The following is a 22,968-nucleotide window of genomic DNA, read 5'->3' as shown; positions in this document are numbered from 1 at the left end:
CCAGCTGCAGACCATGAAAATGCCTTACCTCTAGTTCCAACAAAGTCATTTTAGTCCCCTTTTTTTCAAGATTTCACCATTTTGGAGCTGTCAATGATTGGTCAGTCTGAGCCATAATTTCTCTGGTAATCGCTCTCACTAATCAGGAGTGAGCTTGTTGGAAAGCCACACCCCTTCCTCTGGCCTTTGATATTTGTGTCTGGTGTTCAAATACTTTTAGAATTCATGGGTCAAAATGAACACTAAGACAATATTTGTACCCTAGTGGTGTAACGTAAACCAAAAAGCATCCCTTTTTATAATGATGGAGTTCTTTAAGGGAAAAAAAAAAAATCATACAATTTCAAATTGGAAATGTATATGTTGTATTTTATTTAAAGTTTTTACAACCAAAATGGTAGTGAGTCACTTTTACCTGTAAGACTAGGGTTAAAGAAAGAGAGAGAGTTAGCATCATTACTTCTTCTTAAAGAGACTTAATTTGAGACATCTGATAGAATCACTGGCAATAAGATTTTGCTTTAATTTTGAGCCAAGAAATAAGACATCTTTACATCTATGTGCCCTGCATGCTGATGCCCATGAAAAGGAGAATTTGGAAGGATTTTAGCTGATCTCAATGTAATTAGTTCTTTATCTATTTCTGTGGGACCTCTAATTAAGATGTGGTCAATCACAAAAAGTTATTTTTTTACATTTAACCATATAAAGGCCACACCAAAGAATTGACACAAAATTCATTTTTTATGATTTTAAATTTATTTTAAACCTGTTGATGAACTTAAAAAAAAATCTGCAGTACTATTTTAATAGATGTAGATAGTATGAATTAAGACATGTTGGGTAATGTAGTAACTTAGCTCACAACAATGTTAGCTTAAAATGCAAAAATATTACAAGTGTTCAGAAAAAAAAGTATATTTTTTACCCACTGTCTTAAATTTGATACACACATTTTTAACGGTGTAAATGTATTATAGACAATTAACTATCAACAAATTTTACATTATTTAACACAGAAAGTAACGAAAAATAATAAAGTAGTTTTTCTTACCAAAGTTTAGAAAATCAGATAAACTTTTTGAAATTTAATGGAAGCAGCCATTTTGAAATGAGCAGGAAAAGCCCTTCTACTCCCCCTAGTGGAATGATGATGAACTACAGTGCAGAAAACATGGACCGAGTTTTATACAATAGTTTTTCTAAGGGCTGTTTTGATCATGTTAGTAATATATGAGTCTCTTAAATGCGTATTTTAATATGATATGAAAGGTACTGGATTAATAACTGATGTGAAGCTCATGGGATAATAGTGAGTTTAAGCATTGCCATTGATCATTTATGTCAGCTGTTAGATGCCAACACGTGCGTCAGGTAAATCTGTGTGAGGCTAATATGTTGTGTGTGTTTTAATTAGTTCTGGCATGAAGCCTTTGCAGAACAAGAACATCTGCACACGCCAAGAATCTTGAACTGCCAAAGTACACATTACAAAGTATATGCAAATTTCCTGTGGAATATTTTTGTCTTTTTTAGAACTTCAAGTCAAGTGAATACATACAGATTTCTGAGAATTTACTCCATAAATAGTGCTTAATTTTTTAGAAAAGCTTGGAAAAAATCTGAACACAAATAAAAAGGTTATTGGGGCTTAAAACAACACACTATAGTTTAACATGTATAGCTACAACAAAAGATCACATCCCAGTACTGTTAGTTTCCCCTTTCTGTCTTTATGAATTGCCGTAATAGTACACAGGGATGAGTACAAACCTGTCCAATAAATGTCTGGATTTTTGAACAAATGCTTTTTTGGTTCTCTTTCCTTGATACCCTCCTCACATGGTGACTTTCAATGAAGTCGGGAGCCCCAGCAGGGGAATCTGCTCCCCATCCCACATCCGTGACCCGCTCCATGGAAACGGGCCGATCTCCATGTCAGACCGCAGAGCAGGCAAGTTTACAGAAACCGCTGAGGTCTTTATGCTCCGCTCCAAGGGCAGGAACTCTGGGGTGGTATTTTGCATACAGACGGGACAAGTTGATTCTGTTCCCAGTGTGAATTAGCTTCAGGCGTCCTGGGAGAGGATTTAGAACTCCTTTCACGTGCCCTGTCAAAAGCCGGAGGAAATGTCGCTGCAAAAGTCAACGCTCCTCCTACTTATATTTTTTGACATAGGCATGTGGTCCAGCTTCTCAAACAATTGCATTAGAGTAAATGCTAATATTTCTGGCTTGAGATATAGTCACAGTCCTGAGGCACAACAGTTATTTTCAACTTCTACCATCATTAGGAGTCACAAAACATATGAAGAAAAACCTTTTTTTTTTTTTTTTTTTGTTTTAAAGGCCTAGAAAGAGATTTTTTTCTAATGTAGTCTAAATCTAATGTATCAAGTGAACAACAGACAAAACAGTAAATTATTGTTGAAGTAACTTGTAACAAACAGGAAAAGAAGATACAAACATTTCCAATCAACGGAGGACTGAAAAACCTGACTTTGAACTGTTTGACCTCAAACATGCCGTTAAAAGAGGATGTATGATGCACCTTAAATTGACAAAATCATTGCATCTACACATGTAGCCACAAAAATTATGCCAGATTTTTGCTCTATGTCAATGGTCCCGCCCTCAACTCAGAGGCAAATTTATAATGAACTACTGCCGCTCTGCAGAAATTATGTCCTCAAAAACGCCATAATCTTGATTAAAAGTTCACTTTTTATACAAACCAAAAGATGATTAGAGTGGGACTTTAAAAGAGAAAAAGTTTATTTTTAATCATTTTTCCATTTAACAGGTCCTCAATTGAAATTCAAATTTTCTTCAAGTTGAGAATCAATTGCAGCCTGTAATGAAAGAAACAAAATAAAGAGTTAGAAATCCCTCCTGCTTCATAACTGAACTCCCATGCCAGACACTTACTTACCAGCTCTCTTTTTGCTTCTTCTATCTCAACTTGTGCTAGAGACGGGTTCTGGGAACAGTAAGTTTACAGCACATTCAAAATACTTAAAATAAATGTTCAGTAACTTTTTTTTCCTTAAAAAACAAGATATAAATTGTAATAGTATTGTCATTTGCAGGAAACTGATTGAAAATTCTGAGACAAGCTAAAAGAAAACATACTGGGCTGAGGTCCAAGTATGACTCCAGCTTTTTTTTCAGGGGGATTATTTCCGTTTTCAGGGCACCGACTTCCTGTGGAGAGATAAATAAGACATGTTTCAAATCCTAAAAGCAGACAATGCAAGTTGTTTATTTCCGTGGCAACGACTGGATGTATGTGGGAGGAACGAAATACCTCGGCCAGTTGCACAATGGCCTGGTGGGTGATGGATTTATCCATGTTCCTGGATGCCAGCTGAGCCTGGAGGATGGACACAATGAAGATGATAAACCATAAAAATATATTTTTAAAATGTTGAGATGAATTTTAAACACTGTATCATGTCTCTGGCCTCCAAATCTGGACTATTCCATGATTCAAGTCCAGTTGACTCAATGTGTTAGATTGGAGCTAATGTTCAATTGGATTAGGTTGAGGTGAGATGTATCATTTACATCATGCATTTTAATTAATTTCTCTGTTGTGGGATTTATTAATGTTCTTAAATTAAATCTTATTTCCCTAAAAAAATTTCAACTTTTGCCTCTTAAAATCCCCTCGAAATCTGGAATGAAGTTTTTCTTTTCAGAAAGGATTTTACTTATATTGATGTAGTAATGACAAACCATGATCAGCAAACTTTAAGACCTTATTGCATACAGTCTGCCATTAATTGGACGAAACTACTGTAGTTAAAAAGAGTATAGAAGAAATTTATAATCTTAATTCTATCATTTTAAAAAAGTCCCTCATGTTCAGAATGGCAGCTTTAAAGAGGTACAGAAAAGTTTCACCTGTACACTTTTTGTTTAAATACTCTCTTTAAAATATTTAATTGATTTTAAGTGTTTACAAAAAAAAAAAAAAAAAACATTTTGTTAATTTGGGTGACAGTTTGAGGTTGTAGTCGGGTGTCTTTTATTTAGATAACGAGTTCAAACAGGTGTCATTAATACAGGTAACGAGTGGAGGACAGAGGATCCTCTAACAGAAGAGTTACAGCTCTGTGGAAGACAGAAATCCTGCTTATTTGTAGGTGACCAAATCCATCATAAATCGCAAATAAATGTAAAAATCAAACCATGTGATTTTCTGGATTTCTTTTTTCCTCATTTTGTATTTCATAGTGATGATGGTGAACATGAAAGGCCTCTCTCATTTTTTTTAAGTGAGAGATTTTGCACAATTGGTGGCTGAATCAATATTTTTTGCCCCACTGCATTTAGTGCAGAACTATGTACCTGGATTTTAACACGCTCACGCTCATGCTCACAAGATTTTTATGTTTTTTTTGAAGCTGCGAATATGTCACCACCCATTTGCTGAAGTAACAATCTAATAAATAAGAACATTTTACAAAGGCTATATTTGAATTACAAAAACTTGGAAAATTTACACAAAAAAAAGTGTATTTAACTTTTTTTTCCAAATGAAAAAAGTCAGCATCTATGCCAACTTGTTTTTTTTTTGTAGAGTCTTCTGGGAAGTTTCTAGATTTAAGTATTGTAGGTTTGGACAAAATGGCCCTATAAAGTGCACAAAGTAGTGAAAGAATTTAGGCACAACCAAGATTAATTTAAAAACTTTCCTTCCAAGAAATATATCAAGTGTGATGAGGGAGCTCGATACTTTCAAAGCATTAAAAAAAGAGACAACACTACAACAAACCTCTGATTTCTTCCATTTGTTAGTAAGCTCTCTGGTCTTTGCCACCACAAAATCCATGGTGAGCAGCCTTTCTTCTGCTTTAGAGCCCTCCACTGCTTGAGATTTGGCAGTTCTGTCAATATCCCTGGAGAAGGAAGAAAACTTAAAACATTGAATTTGTGAGCCTTAAGCAAAACATTGAAATTAGCCTTGGCTATGATCTTGCATATTTATTTATTATTTATAACTTATTTATTAATTCAAAATAATATGACTATGCATTGAATATCGATGTGCAAACATCTACTCTTACTCTTGCAAGTTTGCCCGTAGCACCAGAGTGGAACCAAGTCTCTCTCTGAGAGCTCCAAGTTCCCTCTCGAGTCTTCTGTTAGACTTCTCCGCTTCCAGAAGTTCATTGGTGAGGCTGTTGATAGCTGGCATAAAACTACACGACAAAAAATAGTCATGCTTTGTACTACTCTTCATAGAACTGATTAAATTAGCAACAAAACAAACATTGGCGGACTGTACCTTCCCAGTGATGTATCTCTTACTCCCAGCACCACAGCACTGTCCACTAAAGCAGACACATAGTCTGCAGCTGGTTTTGACAAGCTTGTGGGAGAGAGACCAACCCCTTCTAGAAGAACATCCTGCAGGTAAATAGCTGGGTAGATAAACACCTTAGTTTAGAGAAATGTTCCAAGTATCAAAATAATAAATCTTTCCCTAAAGTGATGTTTTGTTCTCAATGATTTAAATGAGGTTTTGTGAAGTCCTTGCCTTATCTACAATGGTCAATGGTTAGGGCTCTCTCAGTTTGGGAAACTCAAATTGTATGCCTAAAAGGGTTGCTCCAGTTTGTGCAACTATTTGATACGGAATGTAAATATTAACTGCTTAAAGGAAAATTAGCTTGATAGTTTTGACAAATTCAAACTTCAATAAATCTTTATTCTGACTTCTTACTTTCCACCAGACATACTTCTTGATTCTCTGAGATGATATGGTGACCGCTGTACGTCAAATATGAAACACTAAGACGGGTGTTGAAGTGCTTTAACATTCATATGTAGTACATTAAATCTGTAACACTAAAGACCCATCCTCTAAACCTGTTGAATCCCTTTGAATGTCATTGAGTTGCTGGAGCCTATCCCTTGACACAGTTAATTGAAGGCAGGGTACACCCTGGACAAGGAGCCTGTCCATCTCAGTGCCATTCTGTGTATAAGTGATGTTTCATTCTATGAGTCTAATCCGGATTATCTCATTCTTACGGTGTCTAATAATAACAAAATTTATGGTCAAATCTGCCCATTAACTATACTGACAATACAGATTTCTGATTGAGAAGATTGTTACTTAAGTGCTGGAATAACAGCAACTCAAACACCTTGTGCATATGTTGCAAGAGTAAGTGGTAAACTGTAGGTATTGAATATGTGGACACAGACTTAAAACCAGGTCATGACAGCAAATAACTTTTGCATAAAATTGGCATTTCTAATTACATCCAAGGACGATCGTTTACTGCAACTTACCTTCTGTCTGGTATTCTGACGTTTTCTGTCTGAGGTCTTCTACAAGCAGAGCGGTGTCACTACACCGGGCTTCACTGGTCTGTGAAAGCTGGTACAATATGTCCATTGTCCTTGTATTTACCTCAAACTGTGGCACCGGCTGATCACCAAACACTGAGCCGAGCCAGCTGTTAACCTGGGACAAAAACAAAACAAGCTAACATTTCAACGCATTCATTTGAGTTCACACAACTCTGGAAATTACCTTTTTTATCCTTTCACCCATATTGACTGGAAAGCAATAAAAAATAAATACACTTTTTAGATTAGTTTAAAGGAATAGCATTTTAACTAACTCAAAAGACCGCCGTTTCGCCCACCGGATTTGGTGTAACAACTTCCTGGTTTTTAACCAATGAGATATCGGGAAAATATTGACGTAGACGCATGGTTTATGCACATTTATGAGGAAATTTAATTATTTATTTGACAATTATTTTATAATTGATCGATAAAAATGACAAAGAACAAAATTGTTAAAAAAATATATAGAATATGTTCGGGGAATAAAATACGGAAGTCTTCAAATGTAGTTATCGCGATACTTTGACCAATAACTTAGGCGGGAGGTTCAAAACATTTGGGTAGAAAAAAGGAAAAAAGCAGGAGAAGTTAGCAGTAATGGCTTCTTGGAAAACTCCGAACGGGGCCTATCGGAAAAATCTTAATAAGACATTTGAAGGTGGCAGTTTGAACTCCTCCTCTGTTAAAGAAATTCTTTTCGGTCACGATAACCATGTGGTGGAGGAGGAAGACGACGGACCCGTCGTCTTCGTCTGTGGGAAGTGCAGGCTGCCTGTTGGGGATTCACTTTCATGGGACGGAAGTGAATACGGAGAAAACCAGATAAAACTGAAACGTGAGTCTGAGGTCAATAAATAGAATAGAACATTTGCTGCTGCAGCTAACATGCTTAAGTTTTTTATTATTATTATTACAGGAGTTACTGACAACGTTCTCGTTGGAAAAGAGCATCGTTTGTTAGAAGTAGGAAAGCGTTCTCTCTGGTAAGACCAGTGGAAAAGCTCAAAGAACAATTTGAATGTTGCAAGTGAATAATTTTAATTTGTCAAAAGATTGCACCTTTAAAACCCACTGTAGTCAGCTATCTCCTCTTGTTTATATCAAGATAACAAAAACTGTGAATAGTTTAACATTATTTTTGTTATATGTTTATAATTTGAAATTTTTCCCCTCATCATGTACAGTATAACTGTAGATCTCATCTGTCGAGGTTGTCATGTTGTGCTCGGCATGGTTTACACATCCACTCCCAAACAGCTGGACCACAAAAGGTTTACGTTCTGTTTCAACGTAGCAGACATCGACAGGTAATTTTGATCCCACGACAGTCTTATTGATTTTAAATCCACAAGATACATGTGATGACACATATGTTTTTGTGTTAGATGGTTCTATAAAACACTTTATGTTAGAAAATAAAAAATAAAAAACTGGGAGCATATATTAAATTCAAAATAAAGCAAATTATGTCGTTTTGGGTCATTGTAAACGTGTTTCACTCCACATCTCTGCTTCAATTTAAGTGAAAAAGACAATTTTTGCAGTAAAATTTTTTATTGGGAATTAAGAATCCTTTTAAGAAGTCCCAATTTAAGTAATAAAGCTCTTTAAAACAGTTTAGCAGCTTTATTATACAATACGTGGTAAGTAAATACATTTTTTTAAATCCAAACCATAAAGTTTTGGAATCCCAGCAATTATAATGACACAATGTCTAGAATTATCTTATTTAAAATTAGAATAAGAGCTTTTTAGTCTAAAAAATACATAGTTTATTTCCTTAAAGAGCCACTCTTGTGAAAATCATGATTTTGTTGTTTTTAACGTGTTCTTGTGGCATTTTTGTCATCATGGAGGGCATATATCAAGAAAATTAGGCTTAAAATAGCCTTTCTGTGTATTTATTCAAATTGTTGTGAAACATGAGCTGACAAAAAATTGCCATTTACAAAAACTTGTAGTTGTGATGCGAGACAAGACAGGCCACAAGCTCGCCGCTCCATCTGATGCATCCCCTTGCAGACTAATAGATCCATGTACGTCTTCATTTTCCTCGTCTGAACCGGCATCTGGCTCAAAACTGTACAGCCGGATAGCTCCGATATTGCTCACCCTTTTAGTTGCACCAGTAATGTTAGGTTAGCGGTGTGAGGGGCTGTAAACTTGCGGGACAGTGTGTAAAAAGAAGGGTGAAGGGAGCGGGCTTATTCTGCACCTGCAGTCTTGCCTGCTACTCAGAAGTGAATTTCTAATGAGCTCCTGCAGGAATTGTCCTAGAAAATGACAGAGGTTATTTTGATTTTGGCTAAAAATTGGATAATCATAATTAAAAGAGATCAAAAGATGATTGAAGTGGGATTTTAAAGGGAAAAGCTTCCTTTTCAGAATTACCTTTTATTTGGATGTACATAATTCCCAAATTTCTCATATGTTACCAATGCACTGTATGATGAGACTATTTTACATAATAGAACACAAAACATTTTTTTTTAAAAAGCTAACAGAATTGGCAAAAAAATATTGAATCTAGGTCTTTATAGATTTTTTACTTTTTTTTTTTGCAAACGCAGTTTTTAAAGCCACAATAAATGCTATCACGATCACACAAATTAAGCAGTTGAGTATCATTCTTTCAGCAGAGGTAGAATCTATACTGTCTATCTGTACTATCTGGGTCGTCTGTCCTCCTGCTCCTGGTCGTGGACTGCAGTTCTGCTTCATCTGGACTATGGACTTAATCATCACTCGTCCCTCAGCTCTATATGAATGAACTCTACTCATATATGCAGTTTTAGCAGCTAACTTTTCTTTAACCGTTCTGGTATCGCCTGTCCGTCCTGGGATGGGATCTCTCCCTCATGTGGGAATCCCTAAGGTTTCTTCTTTTTTCCTGACTCAGGTTTTTTTAGGAGTTTTTCCTTACCGCGAGGGAGGGTCTAAGGACAGGGATGACCGTTCTTTATAGTCTGTTTAGTTTTTACCTATTGTGCATATTTTATGACTCCATCTGTGCATCTGTTAAAACTACAGGCATGAAGCCCAATGAGGCAAATTGAATTTGTGATATTGGGCTATATAAATAAAATTGAATTGAATTGAATTGAATAATGCATGGCTGAATTAATACTTCTACTATACATTGTTATGATCCATTTTTCAGCTATGTGCTCGGCTCTGCAAGCCAGATGATGGCAGCAGAGGGCCCAGATGAGACCCCAGTTACGCTGGAGTACAGAGGCTTTGTTGAACAACAGCTATCAGAGGTAAATAAGTGCTGCAGCTTTTCTTTGTCTGGCTTCTCCGTTTTTCTTACCTAGCGTTCTGTCAACATTATTTTTTTTAAAGTTTTTTTTTTTTTTTTTTAAACCCGGCCATCTTTCTGTTTCAAACAAATATTTGTCATAATTTCTTAAATAATTAAACTTTATTTTATAGTTATTTTCAAATAAAGTTAAGAAAAAACAGAATTGATGTAAGTTATAAGGAGTGTTGGTAGCATCAGGAACTAATGACAGAGATTGTGTTGCTTTAGGTTGTCGCTGTTGTGTGATAGACATGTACAGGTTGTACTACAGCAGGAATGACATCAGCTTAGTTCCAGAAAACTCTCTCTGGTGAGGCGAGCAGACCCCTGTGCGAGACATTACCTCATGTCTCCATGTCATTTCCCGCAAACAGGTTTATTTATATATTTATAAATTCAACAATTACAAACTGAAGTCTTGAGAAACTAGATATTTTCTGCTACAACCTTTTATTTCTCTTTTTAAATGACCTTATAATAATATTAAAATGCCTTATTGATTGTATAATACACAAATTATTTTGATTGTATAATTTTTTTGTCATAATGCTGCTTTTTAGCTGCATAGATGAAACAAATTGAGTTCATCTTAATCACCCTTTGTTTAGAAAGCATTTAAATGCAGGATTTGGCCAGTAGGTGGCGAAAGAGTGCCGGAACACCTCACAGCTCACCCACACTCTTGCACCAGGGACAAAAGATGTGAAGGGGTTCATGTTGAGGCATCTCTGTTGGTGGGAAAACATGTTTTTTTATCATCAGGTGTCTTTGTGGCTTAACACAGCTCTGAAACACCTGCTTAAATTACTTAATTCCAATTCATTAAAATGACAGGCAGTCTGTTTTATCACAAGATTTGATCAAGAAAAACATCCAAAAAAAGAAGGTTGTGCTGTTGAGGCATGCACAAGTAAATAGGACATTGAACTGAAAAAACAGAGCAGAGTTAAGAGTTTATGAAGACTTTAATAATAATAAAAAATATACTTTTAACTAAAACATAAAAAACTAACCTCTCCAGGTCTTCTAATCTGAAACTAGATTTAAAAAAAACTGTTGTGAATGAAAAGAGAGCTTAGTTTACCATTGATTGTGTTTACTGTCTGCCTGGATAGGCTGGCAATTAATCTGACGATTGCACACTAGATGTAATTTTAGGAGATTTATCGCAATAATTCACCGTCTGCTGTCGGTGCTCTGCAACAGGATTATGCTTATGTTTGACCAGGTCAGGAGTACAAATAGTTGTACACCCATTTAATTTACCAAATTAAAAAAAAAGCTTATTTGAGTCAGATTTTACTAATTTAGATGGATGTGTTAGCTTTAGAGTCAGCAGTGTTTTATTAAGGGAAAACCCTCACTTGTGTTTAAACATTAAAACACATTGGATTCATTACAAGTCAAATCTTGCATCGTACACATGTTAAACCTTTCAGCATTTCCCAGTGATTCATCATCTAGAGAGCTTATTTTTATGTTTTCCATCAAACTTGCCTTTAGCTTTTCTCTTTTTAGCTGCAATTTATTTGTTGATTTTTCATCTCCCCTGCTGCTGTGGTTAATGTATTCCGTCTATCTAAACTGTGGACCTACCCCCCCTCACTCCAGAATCGAAAGCCCATCTCTGACCACCTCCTCTCTGAGTTTTGCCATTCCTCCTCACTGACTCCCTTCTCTAATTAATCCTTCTCCATTTTCTAACTGCTTCCTGCTGCTCCCCCTGTTTCCCACCTGTCCACGCCTCCCTTCATCTCTTCCCCGCTGTGACTCCTCCATCCTCACTTTCTACTCATTTCTCTTCTATTTTGTCTCCTGCCTGACCCCCCCACGTTCCTTTCAGATGAAAATGCTGGTGGTGTCCATGGCGCAGAGGCAGGAGGAGATCGAAAGTGGCCTTCAGGATGGGTGTGATGAAGTTTAATTGATGCCCACTTATCGGAGAGGGTGTTTGTCCGCATGTTAACACGCAGATTTGGTGTTAGAGTTCCTCGTTACAATATCCCTTCCCACCTGAAAATCCGCCCCATTGCTTCATGGGTACATTTTGTTCCACAGCCTCACCTTGCTTTCGTCCCGAGTGCAACTGCTGAAACAAAGACTGCCGGCACTCGTAATCAATCATCTTGCCAGCTCGCCTCTCGTGGCACCGTCGTCTCTGTGGGTCTCTGTATGTGTGCCGCGAGAAGAATGTTTATTTGTGCAGGATTTCATCATGCAGGCTGCACACTCAGCACAGTGCAGTATTGATCTTTCCGTTCCTGGCCACACACACTTCTTCTTATATCTTTTCAACAGATAGAATTACCTTTTAGGTGTGGAATTTTCCTACTAAGTCTCAATTATATCAATACTTAAATAAATTGTTACTTTGAAATGGCAGAAATATTTTGCTTTTAATTAAAGGAACTGTCATTTTTGTTATTTTTTTTGTAAGATTTCAAGTGTTTTATATGTAATAAAGTGTTCACTAGTTTCATAGTAATGATTTGTTTTTCAAACATCGACAAAGTTCTTGGTATTTATACAAACAGTAATCTTTTTAAAGTGATCTTCTTTTCTGCTGAAATTTTGAAGGATCGTGCCATCCTGCTGTGCTGTCCAGTTAAAACTACACCTTGGATTTCAGAGTTAAATGGGAAGTTTATCTATGGAAGGGGTGGCAGGGATGATTAAATATTAATACCTCCATGTTTGTTTACTAGCTGACCTCTAATGTGCCTAGCAACACTTTCGTACCATAAACAGCGAAGCGGCTCGGCGCTGTACCGCTTGCCCGCCCTCACCCACGAGGTTTCATCAGCCTCACAGAACAACAACAGTTGAGGACGGCCAACCAGCACGCTGTATCCAAGGGCAGGTTGCGATGGCAACTGAGAGCACGTGCTACGCTGAGAGCGCCTGTTGCCATCTCGTCATCTCGTTCGCCGCTGAAGGAGCCCGCCAGCCCGCCTCACTGGCCGGCGCGCCTGTCAGTTGAAGCTATCACCCCACGCAGAGGAGGAGTTCTGAATGAACTCCCCCCTCCTCCCCAAACTGCCCTAATCTCCGCAGGATGTTTTTCTCCAGCTCTTAACTCCACCCTTTGTCTCATCCTCCTCCCCTTTCCCTCCTTCTCTCCCCACCCTCTGCTGTTGTTTGGGAGTAAAAACAACAACAAACAAACCCGCGTGGTTCTTGTTGTTTTTGGTGGTGTTGGTGTCAGACTCCCTCCTGAGGATGCGCCTGCGTACGTCACCATCTGTTGTCCAGATGCGTATATGAACACCTCAAATCTGATTTATTTTGGGGGAAAAAAATGTTTTTGTTTGTGAATTAAAAAAAAAAGGCAGGTATCTGTCACCAGTATCATCCACCTGTCTCACAGACTGCTCTCCCAGCACTTTATATATAGGCATGGTGTTGCTGGATGTATTGCACCATTTGGTGTAATTATTGCAGCGGTTTCACCCCATTCAACCCTCACGCCTGAACCAATCACTGCCACCAGGACAAACATAGAAACATGCGCGCACACATCACTCTGCGCATCTACTCTCATCCGACAAGCTCTCGGGGACAAAGGATGAATAATGCAGCGGTGAGAGTCTGAGGGAAAGTCGACGCCCCCTTTTTCCCTCCTTTTTCACCTTCCCTAAGCAATAAGGAAGCAATGTTGCCATGGAGTCAATGAAGCTTCGACACGCTGGCAGCCAATTACAGCCTTTGCCGAATGAAACAACAGACCAATGATGGGTCAGACTGAGGCTGCTGCTACCACAGACACGGAGATCTGATAGGCTGAGCGCTGCTCTTTGATTTGATGGCTGAGCTTTTTTTATTTTTAGGAAAATATATCTTTAGGAGTGCCACCTGTGTGGCAACTTAGAAAATATGGTGTTGGGAAACCGACATTTTAATAAAAAACTTAAGGAAACAACAAGAAGCATTTGTCTTCATTTTTTTTCTCCCAAAAAAATGTCAATTTTAATTATTAGTTTTTGGTTTTTTGTGTGTGTGTTTTCCAGCTTATTTCTCCCCTTTCAGTAGTGCCACACCCAACCATTGCAGATAACTTATCAGTGACAAACTCTTAATTTTTTTCAGTGAATTTTCCAAACTGTGCATTTTATTATCTCTACTCATAGATTAAGGTGATTATCTCTTGTATTTTTCTTTACATGTGTGGGTGTTTACATCCAAATTCTTGGAGTTTTGTGTCTCACTCGGTGGCAACTTCCTTTATTTGTGGGGTTAGAATATTCTGTGTAATCTTAAATCTTTGGGAGGTTTCTTTTGTAACTGCCCTGAACCTTCTAGTTTAATTAATCAGCTTCATCCGGGTGTATAGCTGGCCAGTTATAGTCCCTATAGAGTGATCAAAGCCTCCTGCTTCATTAAAAACATCTGCTTGTTTGTTGTTTTTTTAGTCCTTCTCTGCAACAGCTTCTTTGCTTTGTGAGACGGCGCCGGTCCCTCCGAGACTGACCCAGGATGTCCAGTTTGCTCTCCTAGTGGCTGCCACTTTTTTTTTTTTTTTTTCTTCTCAGACACAAAGGCTCGTCTCATTGCCAGTGACACCCTGGTGTGAGCCTGTGTGCATGTATATGTGACGAACAGGGGGCAGAAAACAGGATTAGTGTCATCAGGATCTAAGCCTGAACAGATTGACAGAAATAAAGTCCTGCCGGACAGTAAGTGGACAGTTTGGAAACACTGAAAACAGATGTGTTGTTTTTTTCCCTCCAAAAATCTATTGTTTTGAAAAGTCACAAATTAGCGGACTTAAAAATGTAACAATTTTTTTATTTTTAGTGTGAAGATCAAAATTAGTGGCAAAAGAATAGTCTAAATTTGCCACATTAATGTGATTTCCCATTAAATGTTACAATATGATGCAAGAAATACTCTTCCTTTAGATAACTTTGTTGTTTTTTTCCTAAATAAAAGACCCCTAAAATTGAATAAAGAAATTAACAGGTCAGAAGCTATGTTCCCACTATAGTTTTTGCAATAAAAATGTGCACTTTGAAGCTCTATGAAGGGCTAATAAAAACATATTTGTGAGAAACTTTAGTAGGATTTTTGGAAAACAATTATACATCGATGTTCCCCCTGAGAAAAAGCGACTCCTCTCAGAGCGTCAGGTGTGAACATAGTGTTGCTCCACGCTAGTGCAGGATTTTCTGTGCCTGTCCTGAAGGACCCTTCTGCTGTGTTTAAGCCTCAGTATTTATTCATGGCCACAGGCTGTTTGTCTCAGCAGAGCGCCAAGGGATTTTAACCAACACTCCGCCTCGTCTTTGCAAAAACAAAGGCCTCTGGCTTTTAATGCATTTTAGGGCCACTCTTGCCCCTCTGCTTTTATCAGCTTAGCCAGGCCGATTAAATCAGGCGTCCCTGTTTGTGTCACCCCTGTCCGTGTGTTTGTCTCAGAGCCCCGGAGACCCGCCCCCCTCCCCTTCTTTGTCTCGACATGGCAGTGTCACCCAAAGATGTTTATCATGCGGACAGGGAGCCACAGCTGAGTAGATTAGTGTCTACAATCGGCGTGTGTGTCAGCGATGAGGGAGGGGTTGTGGTATCAGTGTTCCTGTTTAAGGACACACCGGTGACTTTAAATGAGACCCAGCAGAGGTGTCCTTTGGGAAAACTTGTATCGGTTGCGAGACAATTGGGATAAAGTGGATGTAAAGTAACCTAAAACCATCCCCAGAGATGGTTTCACTTTAGGTTCTACAGAAACTGGAAGATTCTGCAAAAATTAAATATACCTGAGGCTATGTGTTACTTGTGAATTAATTAAAACGACAGCTGGATTCTACAGAAAACTATTAAACCATTTCCTGTATAATTTCATGAGTATCGTTAAGTTTTTCCAGCTAACAAAGAACTTTGTTTTCTCAAATAGTAAAAGATCAGACAGACAAGGAGTTCATCATATATTAAAAAAAATTTATACAGCATAGAAATCTCTCAACACTCAAACAAAATCACCCGTTACAAAATCTTACAAAAGACCCCCCCTCGAGTCCGTATGAATCTCTGTATTAGCCAGAAAACAAGTTTAAAAAAGACAATTTCAAATGCTTTGACAGTACACTTACACTCATGCAACTTTTCATGGACAGGAAGAGTTTTTTTTACATTTTTAACATATAAAAAAGCCTCATCGTGTGCTTGTGGAACCCTTTGTTCTTTCTTTTTTTAACAAATTTAGAGCTCCGCTTGAACATGGCGCACAGGGGTTGTACTGTTATATACAGGAACAAGTTTCATGTCACTGAAAGAGCTCGTGACAAATACTCATCATTCCAGTTGACACTTAAAACTATTGCACAAACTACAAAGTTAAGACAAAAGACGTGAAATATTTTCATGAAAGTTAGGTTTTTTTGTTTCATTCCCTCAGCCATCGTTGAGGTGTGTTAGTTCTATAAGGCTTTTGATCCTCTATTCTTTTATAAACCCACTATAAACTGGAATGTCCTACTGTGTAAAAAGTGACTTCTAAGACTTTTTCTGTATGAGTTTCCCTGTAGGTCTTAAAAGAGATGTGACGCTTGTGTATGAAAAGTTAGAGAACTAGAAATATGAGTTATTAGTGACTTCAAAGTTAGTATGCGGCTGTATTCTTAGTGAATACTTGACGTGATTCTATGCTTACGCGCTGTAATGCTGCAACACTGTCTAAGCAAGTCGTACTTGAGTGCAGTGCAGTGAGGTAAAAAGACGCTCCAACACCATTGTTACAATAGGTTTTGGTTTTCAAGAGCAGTGCAGTAAACTTCTTCAGCCAGCATTTCCTATACAGTGCCAGCTGGCTGGAAGTCGGAGGCTATCACACAGAGTTATCAAAGACACAAAACATTTACACTTGTACTTTAAGGTAAGGGGAAAAGTTGGAGTCACTTAGCTGGTGTGAATCAGTATACGGCTCAATCGGAAACAAGTTGTAGAAATTTTACACAAGAGAATACTTTTGACTTGGTCTATGATACATTGTTTAATGTGTACGGATGTGTGTGGGTTCAATGGCAAAGGCCCATATTACATTATGCCCCAACTCTACTCTGCCTCAAGGACAGAGCTAGCTTTAGCTCAGGGATCTGACTTCAATCTCATCTTCTCACTGTCACCACCTGGTACTAATTAACAGATCTGATAACAATTGAGGTACTCTATGTGAAATTCCCAGTTTTTGTAAGAGTTAGGTGTAGCGAAAAGTGGCTCAGTTGCAATAAAGGGAGAGTTCACAGTTCAAAAGGCCGCTCTGGAAGACCTTTCTTCTGAGAAGGGCCTTGAGTCAGTCTATCTTCGTTTTCTTCTGCATTGTGTCCCTCAACAGAGGGTCTTAAGTGCACCTGAAGCACACAAGAGAGTCTGCATGGGGTAGGGAGGTGGCGATACCACTTCTTCTGTGACTTGTTCGGGTCGGAAACTGAATGGCTGCAGCTGGACCTTCTTCTTCAGGATGTGTCCGATTCCCATGGAGGGAAACTTGCTGCGATGTGTTGGACTGTCTGGGTCGCTGCTTCCACTGTTGGATGGGGGGCTGAATGCCGATGTGGGGTTGAGTGGACTAAAGGCAGACTTTGGTGGGCTGAAAGCCGACGTTCCTGGAGGGCTTCCAACTGTGCTTGGGGGGCTACCACTAGTATCAGAGGAACCGCACCAGTCGGAAGAGTTACTCTTCTTAGGCTGCGGGTTCACTATAAGAACAGGGGGGCTGGGGATTGTGGCCTTTTTTAAGTAGGAGGAGTCAGGTTGGAAAGCAGAGACATGTCGTGGCGGCGACAGAGTCCCATTGGTCAGCTTATACCAGGGTGTGGAGGGTGTGTCCTCAATTTCCTCAGCTTTGCAGAGTGACCCAAAGGAGTGCATACCAATGGGTGATGGAGCCGGCGGGGCCGGAATGTTGTGTTCTGGGCTCGTGTTAACTTGCGGGAGGGTAGCCAAACGCCTTCGTTGCTGCGGGGTGGTGGGAAATAGTGGGTGGATCTCGAGATATTCCATGGACGACGATGCAACGGTGCCAGGTGGCGCTAGCGGTGAATTCCGATGGCCACCAACTAGGGCACGCAAGAGGCCTGAGGAGAAAAGATCACACCTTAAATTAAAATACTATTAATAAATTTAAAAAATGCATAAATGTTGTTTGCCTAATTTTCTACAAATGAATAGTAAGATGAGGATTGCAGCTAGCGTTTTATCTGCACATCTTGTGTGCTTAGGTTATGACACATCAATCATGACAGAATGTGTGAAATGCACATAACATTCTACTCTGACTTTAACTTTGCAAGTACTAGCACATCTTGACATGATAGACCAAAAAGAGCCTGTGGGGATTTCTTAGTATGTCTAAGCAAAAGAGAAAAAGAAGCTTAAGCTTGCCCCTGGGATGTGTCTTTTGTCCCACTTTCAGGGGTAAAAGGTGACACAGAACGTATCCTTTCTGACAAAAGTCTTCACTTGATTCACAAACTAAATACTTTAACCAGTCACTGGTTACTTCATTTGTCTGTCAGCAAGTAAACTTATTTAGAATTAAGTGTTAGTGTCTTGCCCAATGATTGACTGACAAGTTGTCCAGGATGTGTCTTCTCAGGAGATTAGATGAGTGGGTGGTTGGATGGATGGACAGACAAACAATGGACGGATGGAGGGATGACAGGGTAACTACGTGTGTGTGAAACAGGTCGCTGCTGTACAAGAACATGCATGCTCAGTCAACCTACCCTGTGTGAATAAAAGTAAATGAAACAGACACAATAAATAAAACTGCACTTTCTTTAAACAAGTCAACATTTATTTATGCTTTAGAAAAGTGCTCCTCACCTGTTCGGTGTTTCTTTTCCTTGCTGCGCCCCTTGCTGACAGCCAGGTAGACGGGCGTCTGTTTTGGGGGTATGGTGAGTTTATCGACATGCTTCCGCCACTGTGTCTGGAAGTATTCATTTTTCTGCTTTTCTCCTTTCTTTTTCTCCTGGAACTGCATCTCCTGTATAATTATAGTACACAACACTTTTAGAACAGGCCAAACCTGTTGTGCCGTTCCATTTTAGTACCACATAATTCATCCATAAAACTCATAGCGAGCAGCAGTTCAAGATGTTTCCAGTGCTCGCGTGATAGCTCTTAAGTTTGAGGTATGATATTTGCTGGGGGGGAAGGGGGTTGTACATACCCTGTACTCTTTGGAAAGCCTCTTCATTTTCTTGTTTAAGAGAAAGTAGACGGTTAAGGTATGACATGCACGGTTGGTCAGGACGGCACTCAGCACTTCGCTGTGTTTGTAGCCCATCTTCTCTGTCATATGCCGAACAACCGTTTGGTTCATTTCTTCAATGTGGATTCTAAAATGAAAAAAAAAACAAAGTTTGATTTTTTTTATTTGAACTGGATGGGCTGTGTAGCCACATGTGTTTTGTGTGTTGATTTACCTGTTGAGGTAGGGAGCTCCGGTGTTTTTATTGGCCAGCTGCAGCCAGGAGTCCGCCATCACCTGGTGGATATTTGGACGTTTGTTGGGGTCAGGTTCAAGAAGTTTCTTCAACAGGCAAAGAGCCCCTGAGAACACAGAAGTTCACACATGTTTAACGCAAATCACACAGGATATGTTTTTACACACTAATTTATTTTACCTGTTTTATATAACAGCTTATATGTTAGATATAACAACTTCTAAAAAAAAGAAGTGCATAAACACGAATGAGAGCCTGGACTCTCCTTATCTTATTCATAATCTTTCTCAACCTTCAGTCGGTTACATAACAAAAGCGATCTAGCCCTATTATTACGCACTCGCAGAAGCAGGTTAATCCATTCCTTCGTTTGCATATTAGCAAGTGACACTGTTATGACTTGAAAGAGAGACACAGCCTCTTAGGGAGCCAATAACATACCCATAACGCTGTCTTAGAACTTTTACAGGAACCGTTTGTATTTGTGCACCCAAAAGACAGACATTCATTTTTTTCCATGGGAAATGCTTTGAGTTTTTTTTAATTAAAGTGTTTCAATTTAAATCCAATTCTGTCAACTTCTTTTTTCCCTAAAAAAATATGTCTACAGCAGGCATTAAACCGTCACTTCAACTGCTTTGTGTATCCCTATTGTTGATCACTCAGGTATGACAACTCTCGTTGATCTAAAACCCCGAACCATTCCCTGGTTTTTATTTTGATGGCAGGTAAGAATGTCATGGCATGACAGGGGGGTGTGATAACATGTATACCCAGCTTCTTAAGAATTGGGCCAAATCTTTCATCAGAATTTTGTTTTGTCTTAAGACCAACTGCAAACAAAAAATTGATCCAGTGCCAGCGCCTTCAGGCGTTACCAGCTGCCTTAGTGATAATCTTTCACATACCTCGCTCGCAAACAAAACAAAGCAGCAGTGTGATTGGCCTGCGATTCTAACCTTCTGTCAGTAACATTTACACGCTTGAAAATCAGAAATGCTTTTTCTATGTTTGTAATTAATATTTTGAGATACCATTTTGAATGTGCTTTCTTTTTTTTTAAATCTGACCTCTAATTCTGTCAATTCTAGTTTTCTTTATTTGCAAGCAATATGCATAAAGAAGACATCAAACAGTCACTTCTACTTATCTGTGATTAAATATGCTTAGACGAGTTCCTTATTTTTCAGACGTGCCGTATAAATAAAAAAAAACAACGACAACACTGCAAAAACAGAATCCTAAAAAAGTTTTTAAAAAGCCCCTTGTTTAAGTAAAATTGTCCTATTTTCTGTCTTACAAGAAAAATAGTCTTATTTCAGTTGAAAGTTTTTCAATAGAAAAATAATTAGAGTTTGATCAAATATTTCAGAGTGACTAGATTTCTTTTTTTAAAATTAAAAACTCTTGGTTTTTTATTTAAAGGGAATTTGTTTTACTCCTTTCTAAGGGGCAGAGAACTTTTCAAAATGCAACTTTTAAATTCTTTCCTCCTTGTTTTAGTAGGTAGTTGCACCTTTGCCGCTTTGAGTATTTACCTGTGGAAAGCCAAGGAGGTAGAGGGTTCATTTCCTTATCGACCATCTTCTGATGCAGACCTCGAAGGCTGAACGGATCCACGGTAAACGGGAGGCTTCCAGTCAGCATTGCATACATGTTCACACCACTGCAAGATCACAATAAATAAATAAACTTTGGTTCCATTCTGTATCATTAAATTGCATGTACACATATCAAAAAATACTAAGAAAACTCACATGGACCAGACATCAACTTTTGGCCCGTACTTCTTCCTGGAGAGCAGCTCAGGGGCAGCATATGCCGGGCTACCACACTGGGTGCTAAAGGGGTCAGAGTATCCCAGGATGCCCGCACAGTTGCTTAAACCAAAGTCTGAGGAGAGATAGAGGCGATGGGTTTTATTAGTTTTCTTTACCGTCGGACAAACAGAGGCAGATTAGCGCTGCGGCGAGAGCTCGTAAAGGTTTTAACGGGACGTTTAGTAGCTCTTGACCTTTCACCTCATTAAGGACACTGTGGCACTCCAAGATCACGCAGTCATATCACGCAAGGTTGTGCAAAATCTGAATCCTTTAGTCACTCAACAGCGCGGAGGAATGAAAACCCACAACATTTAAGGGACTTCCTGCTCACCTATTAGTTTTATGTTGTTCTGCTCGTCCAACAGGAGGTTTTCAATTTTCAGATCCCTGCAAGACAGAGAGGCACAATGTATATCAGAGCCCGCAGATTCTGTCTGAGATAACTTACACAAGAGTGTCATCAAAGTACAATGCAAAACGAAGAACAAAGAAAACCCGGAGACATACTCAAGTAAGCCTCTTAATGTTGGTCATGCTTGCTGATTTTCAGCCTATTGTGTACTTTCAGACACCCCCCTTCAGTCTCAGAAATCCTGTTACAGTTGTCTACACAGACCACCTCATTGTCATAGGCTCTTGAGTAACAAAGAACCGAATATTCCCAGGACCATAAGGTCTTTTAAAACAGTAAATTGATAAGATGCATCTTTTTTGCAGTAAACTATAATTTAAGTTATGATTTAAGAGTATGTATAAAGCCGGGGATATAGTTCCAAGACAGGTGTATGGATCTAAGATAATAAACATTGGAAATTATTTGAAATGTTGATAGTTTAACTGTTTATTTCATTATTTTACCTGTGCACCACACCCGCCCTGTGCAGGTGCTCCACAGCCAGCACCAGCTGCCGGATGTACTTCTGCGTTTCCCGCTCGTCTAGGTGCTTCTTGTCGTAGATGCGGTTCATGAGGTTCCCACCGGGGCACAGTTCCATCACAAGGTAGTAGCTGTTCTCTGTCTCCAGGATGTCCAGCAGCTGTGCGATGTTGGGGTGGCGGATCATCTGCTGGATGTTGCCCTCCCGCCGCAGGTTCTTGGTCACGTACGAGTCCTTCTTGGCCTTCCGCTTGTCGATGACTTTCACTGCCACCTAAGTGAAAAAAAAAATAAAATCAAGAGAGGATAAAGACGAGGTTAGCTCTGTTAAAACATTTGGCCAATGTGGTACCGTAAATGATACCGAAGGAACGTAGTACAGGCCCCGCATCGCTATGCGTTTTAAGGTCAAATTTCAGTGGCCTTAGTGTAACAGGTGACGAATCACTCAATCTCAGTTGAAAGACATATAACTCAACACTACCATGTCACTCACAGCTGTTGTCAGTGTCAGTGGGGCAAAGCAAGCACTTAACAGGCCCGGAGGCTGTGGGGAGGGGGCGGCTGTCTGAGTGTGGGAGAGTCAGAGGGGTTACTGAACCCCCATAAACCAATAAGAGGCAACTGTTATCCTATATGCTGAGAAGATGCCAGAGCCAAATGGACAATTAGTGTTCCCACCATTTGCCGCTACATTACACCGATATACAGAAAGTATTAGAACTGAGGGGTTATTATTTTTCGGTGGGGTTTTTTGTGTATTTTTGAAGACTCAAAGTATGTCTTTCTAAATGTCCTCAACTCAATGTCATTAAAATGAAACGCACACTATTTAATTCTTTCTTCGTAAGTCCTTTTATCCCGTCTAGACTGGGTTCAAGAACATGCCCACCTCACAACACAAATCATCTCAAGGGGAGCATGGACAGACATGGGCCGGCATGACAAGTGGAACTAATAACCATATCCATTAACAATATGGTCCGATGTTGTCCGCTCTTTCTCCTGCCCTTCAGCTTTGCCTTTGGTTTTTATGTCCACCCTTCCCGCTCGGATCATCGATTCACTTCTGAAAACCTTTTTACAACCTGACCGCATGCCCACACTTAGCCATTATGGATGGGTTCTGTTTACATCACTGGATGAGAG

General features: G+C 39.1%; 3 protein-coding genes across 3 annotated transcripts in view; 1 reads left to right on the top strand and 2 right to left on the bottom strand.

Annotated features, from left to right (window-relative positions):
* Positions 1–2,754: 2,754 nt before the first annotated feature.
* On the bottom strand, positions 2,755–6,705 carry haus1 (HAUS augmin-like complex, subunit 1). The gene is made up of 9 exons (XM_024266406.2): positions 6,551–6,705; positions 6,307–6,481; positions 5,294–5,429; positions 5,073–5,207; positions 4,781–4,904; positions 3,308–3,373; positions 3,133–3,204; positions 2,933–2,980; positions 2,755–2,852 (listed from the first exon to the last, which is right to left on the bottom strand). Exons 1-9 carry the CDS (start codon positions 6,569–6,571, stop codon positions 2,808–2,810), a joined length of 822 nt encoding a protein of 273 aa, XP_024122174.1. The 5' UTR covers positions 6,572–6,705; the 3' UTR covers positions 2,755–2,807.
* Positions 6,706–6,838: 133 nt separating this feature from the next.
* On the top strand, positions 6,839–12,158 carry mis18a (MIS18 kinetochore protein A). The gene is made up of 5 exons (XM_024266407.2): positions 6,839–7,204; positions 7,286–7,352; positions 7,554–7,676; positions 9,530–9,632; positions 11,517–12,158. Exons 1-5 carry the CDS (start codon positions 6,967–6,969, stop codon positions 11,595–11,597), a joined length of 612 nt encoding a protein of 203 aa, XP_024122175.1. The 5' UTR covers positions 6,839–6,966; the 3' UTR covers positions 11,598–12,158.
* A 2,019-nt stretch (positions 12,159–14,177) lies between these two features.
* Positions 14,178–22,968, bottom strand: part of hunk (hormonally up-regulated Neu-associated kinase) — a 10,782-nt gene continuing 1,991 nt past the window's right edge. The window contains exons 2-9 of the mRNA XM_024266533.2: positions 21,801–22,093; positions 21,274–21,329; positions 20,877–21,012; positions 20,658–20,785; positions 19,099–19,225; positions 18,843–19,011; positions 18,494–18,656; positions 14,178–17,742 (exon numbers count right to left, since the gene is read on the bottom strand). Coding sequence (XP_024122301.1) covers positions 16,994–17,742; positions 18,494–18,656; positions 18,843–19,011; positions 19,099–19,225; positions 20,658–20,785; positions 20,877–21,012; positions 21,274–21,329; positions 21,801–22,093 — 1,821 coding nt within the window. The 3' untranslated portion in view covers positions 14,178–16,993. The remainder of the gene's footprint in view (positions 17,743–18,493; positions 18,657–18,842; positions 19,012–19,098; positions 19,226–20,657; positions 20,786–20,876; positions 21,013–21,273; positions 21,330–21,800; positions 22,094–22,968) is intronic.

The sequence above is a fragment of the Oryzias melastigma genome, linkage group LG14, assembly GCF_002922805.2.
Source record: "Oryzias melastigma strain HK-1 linkage group LG14, ASM292280v2, whole genome shotgun sequence".
Classification (NCBI taxonomy): domain Eukaryota; kingdom Metazoa; phylum Chordata; class Actinopteri; order Beloniformes; family Adrianichthyidae; genus Oryzias; species Oryzias melastigma.
The sequence above is the reverse complement of the archived record's forward strand: the minus strand, read 5'-3'. Positions and strand labels throughout refer to the sequence as shown.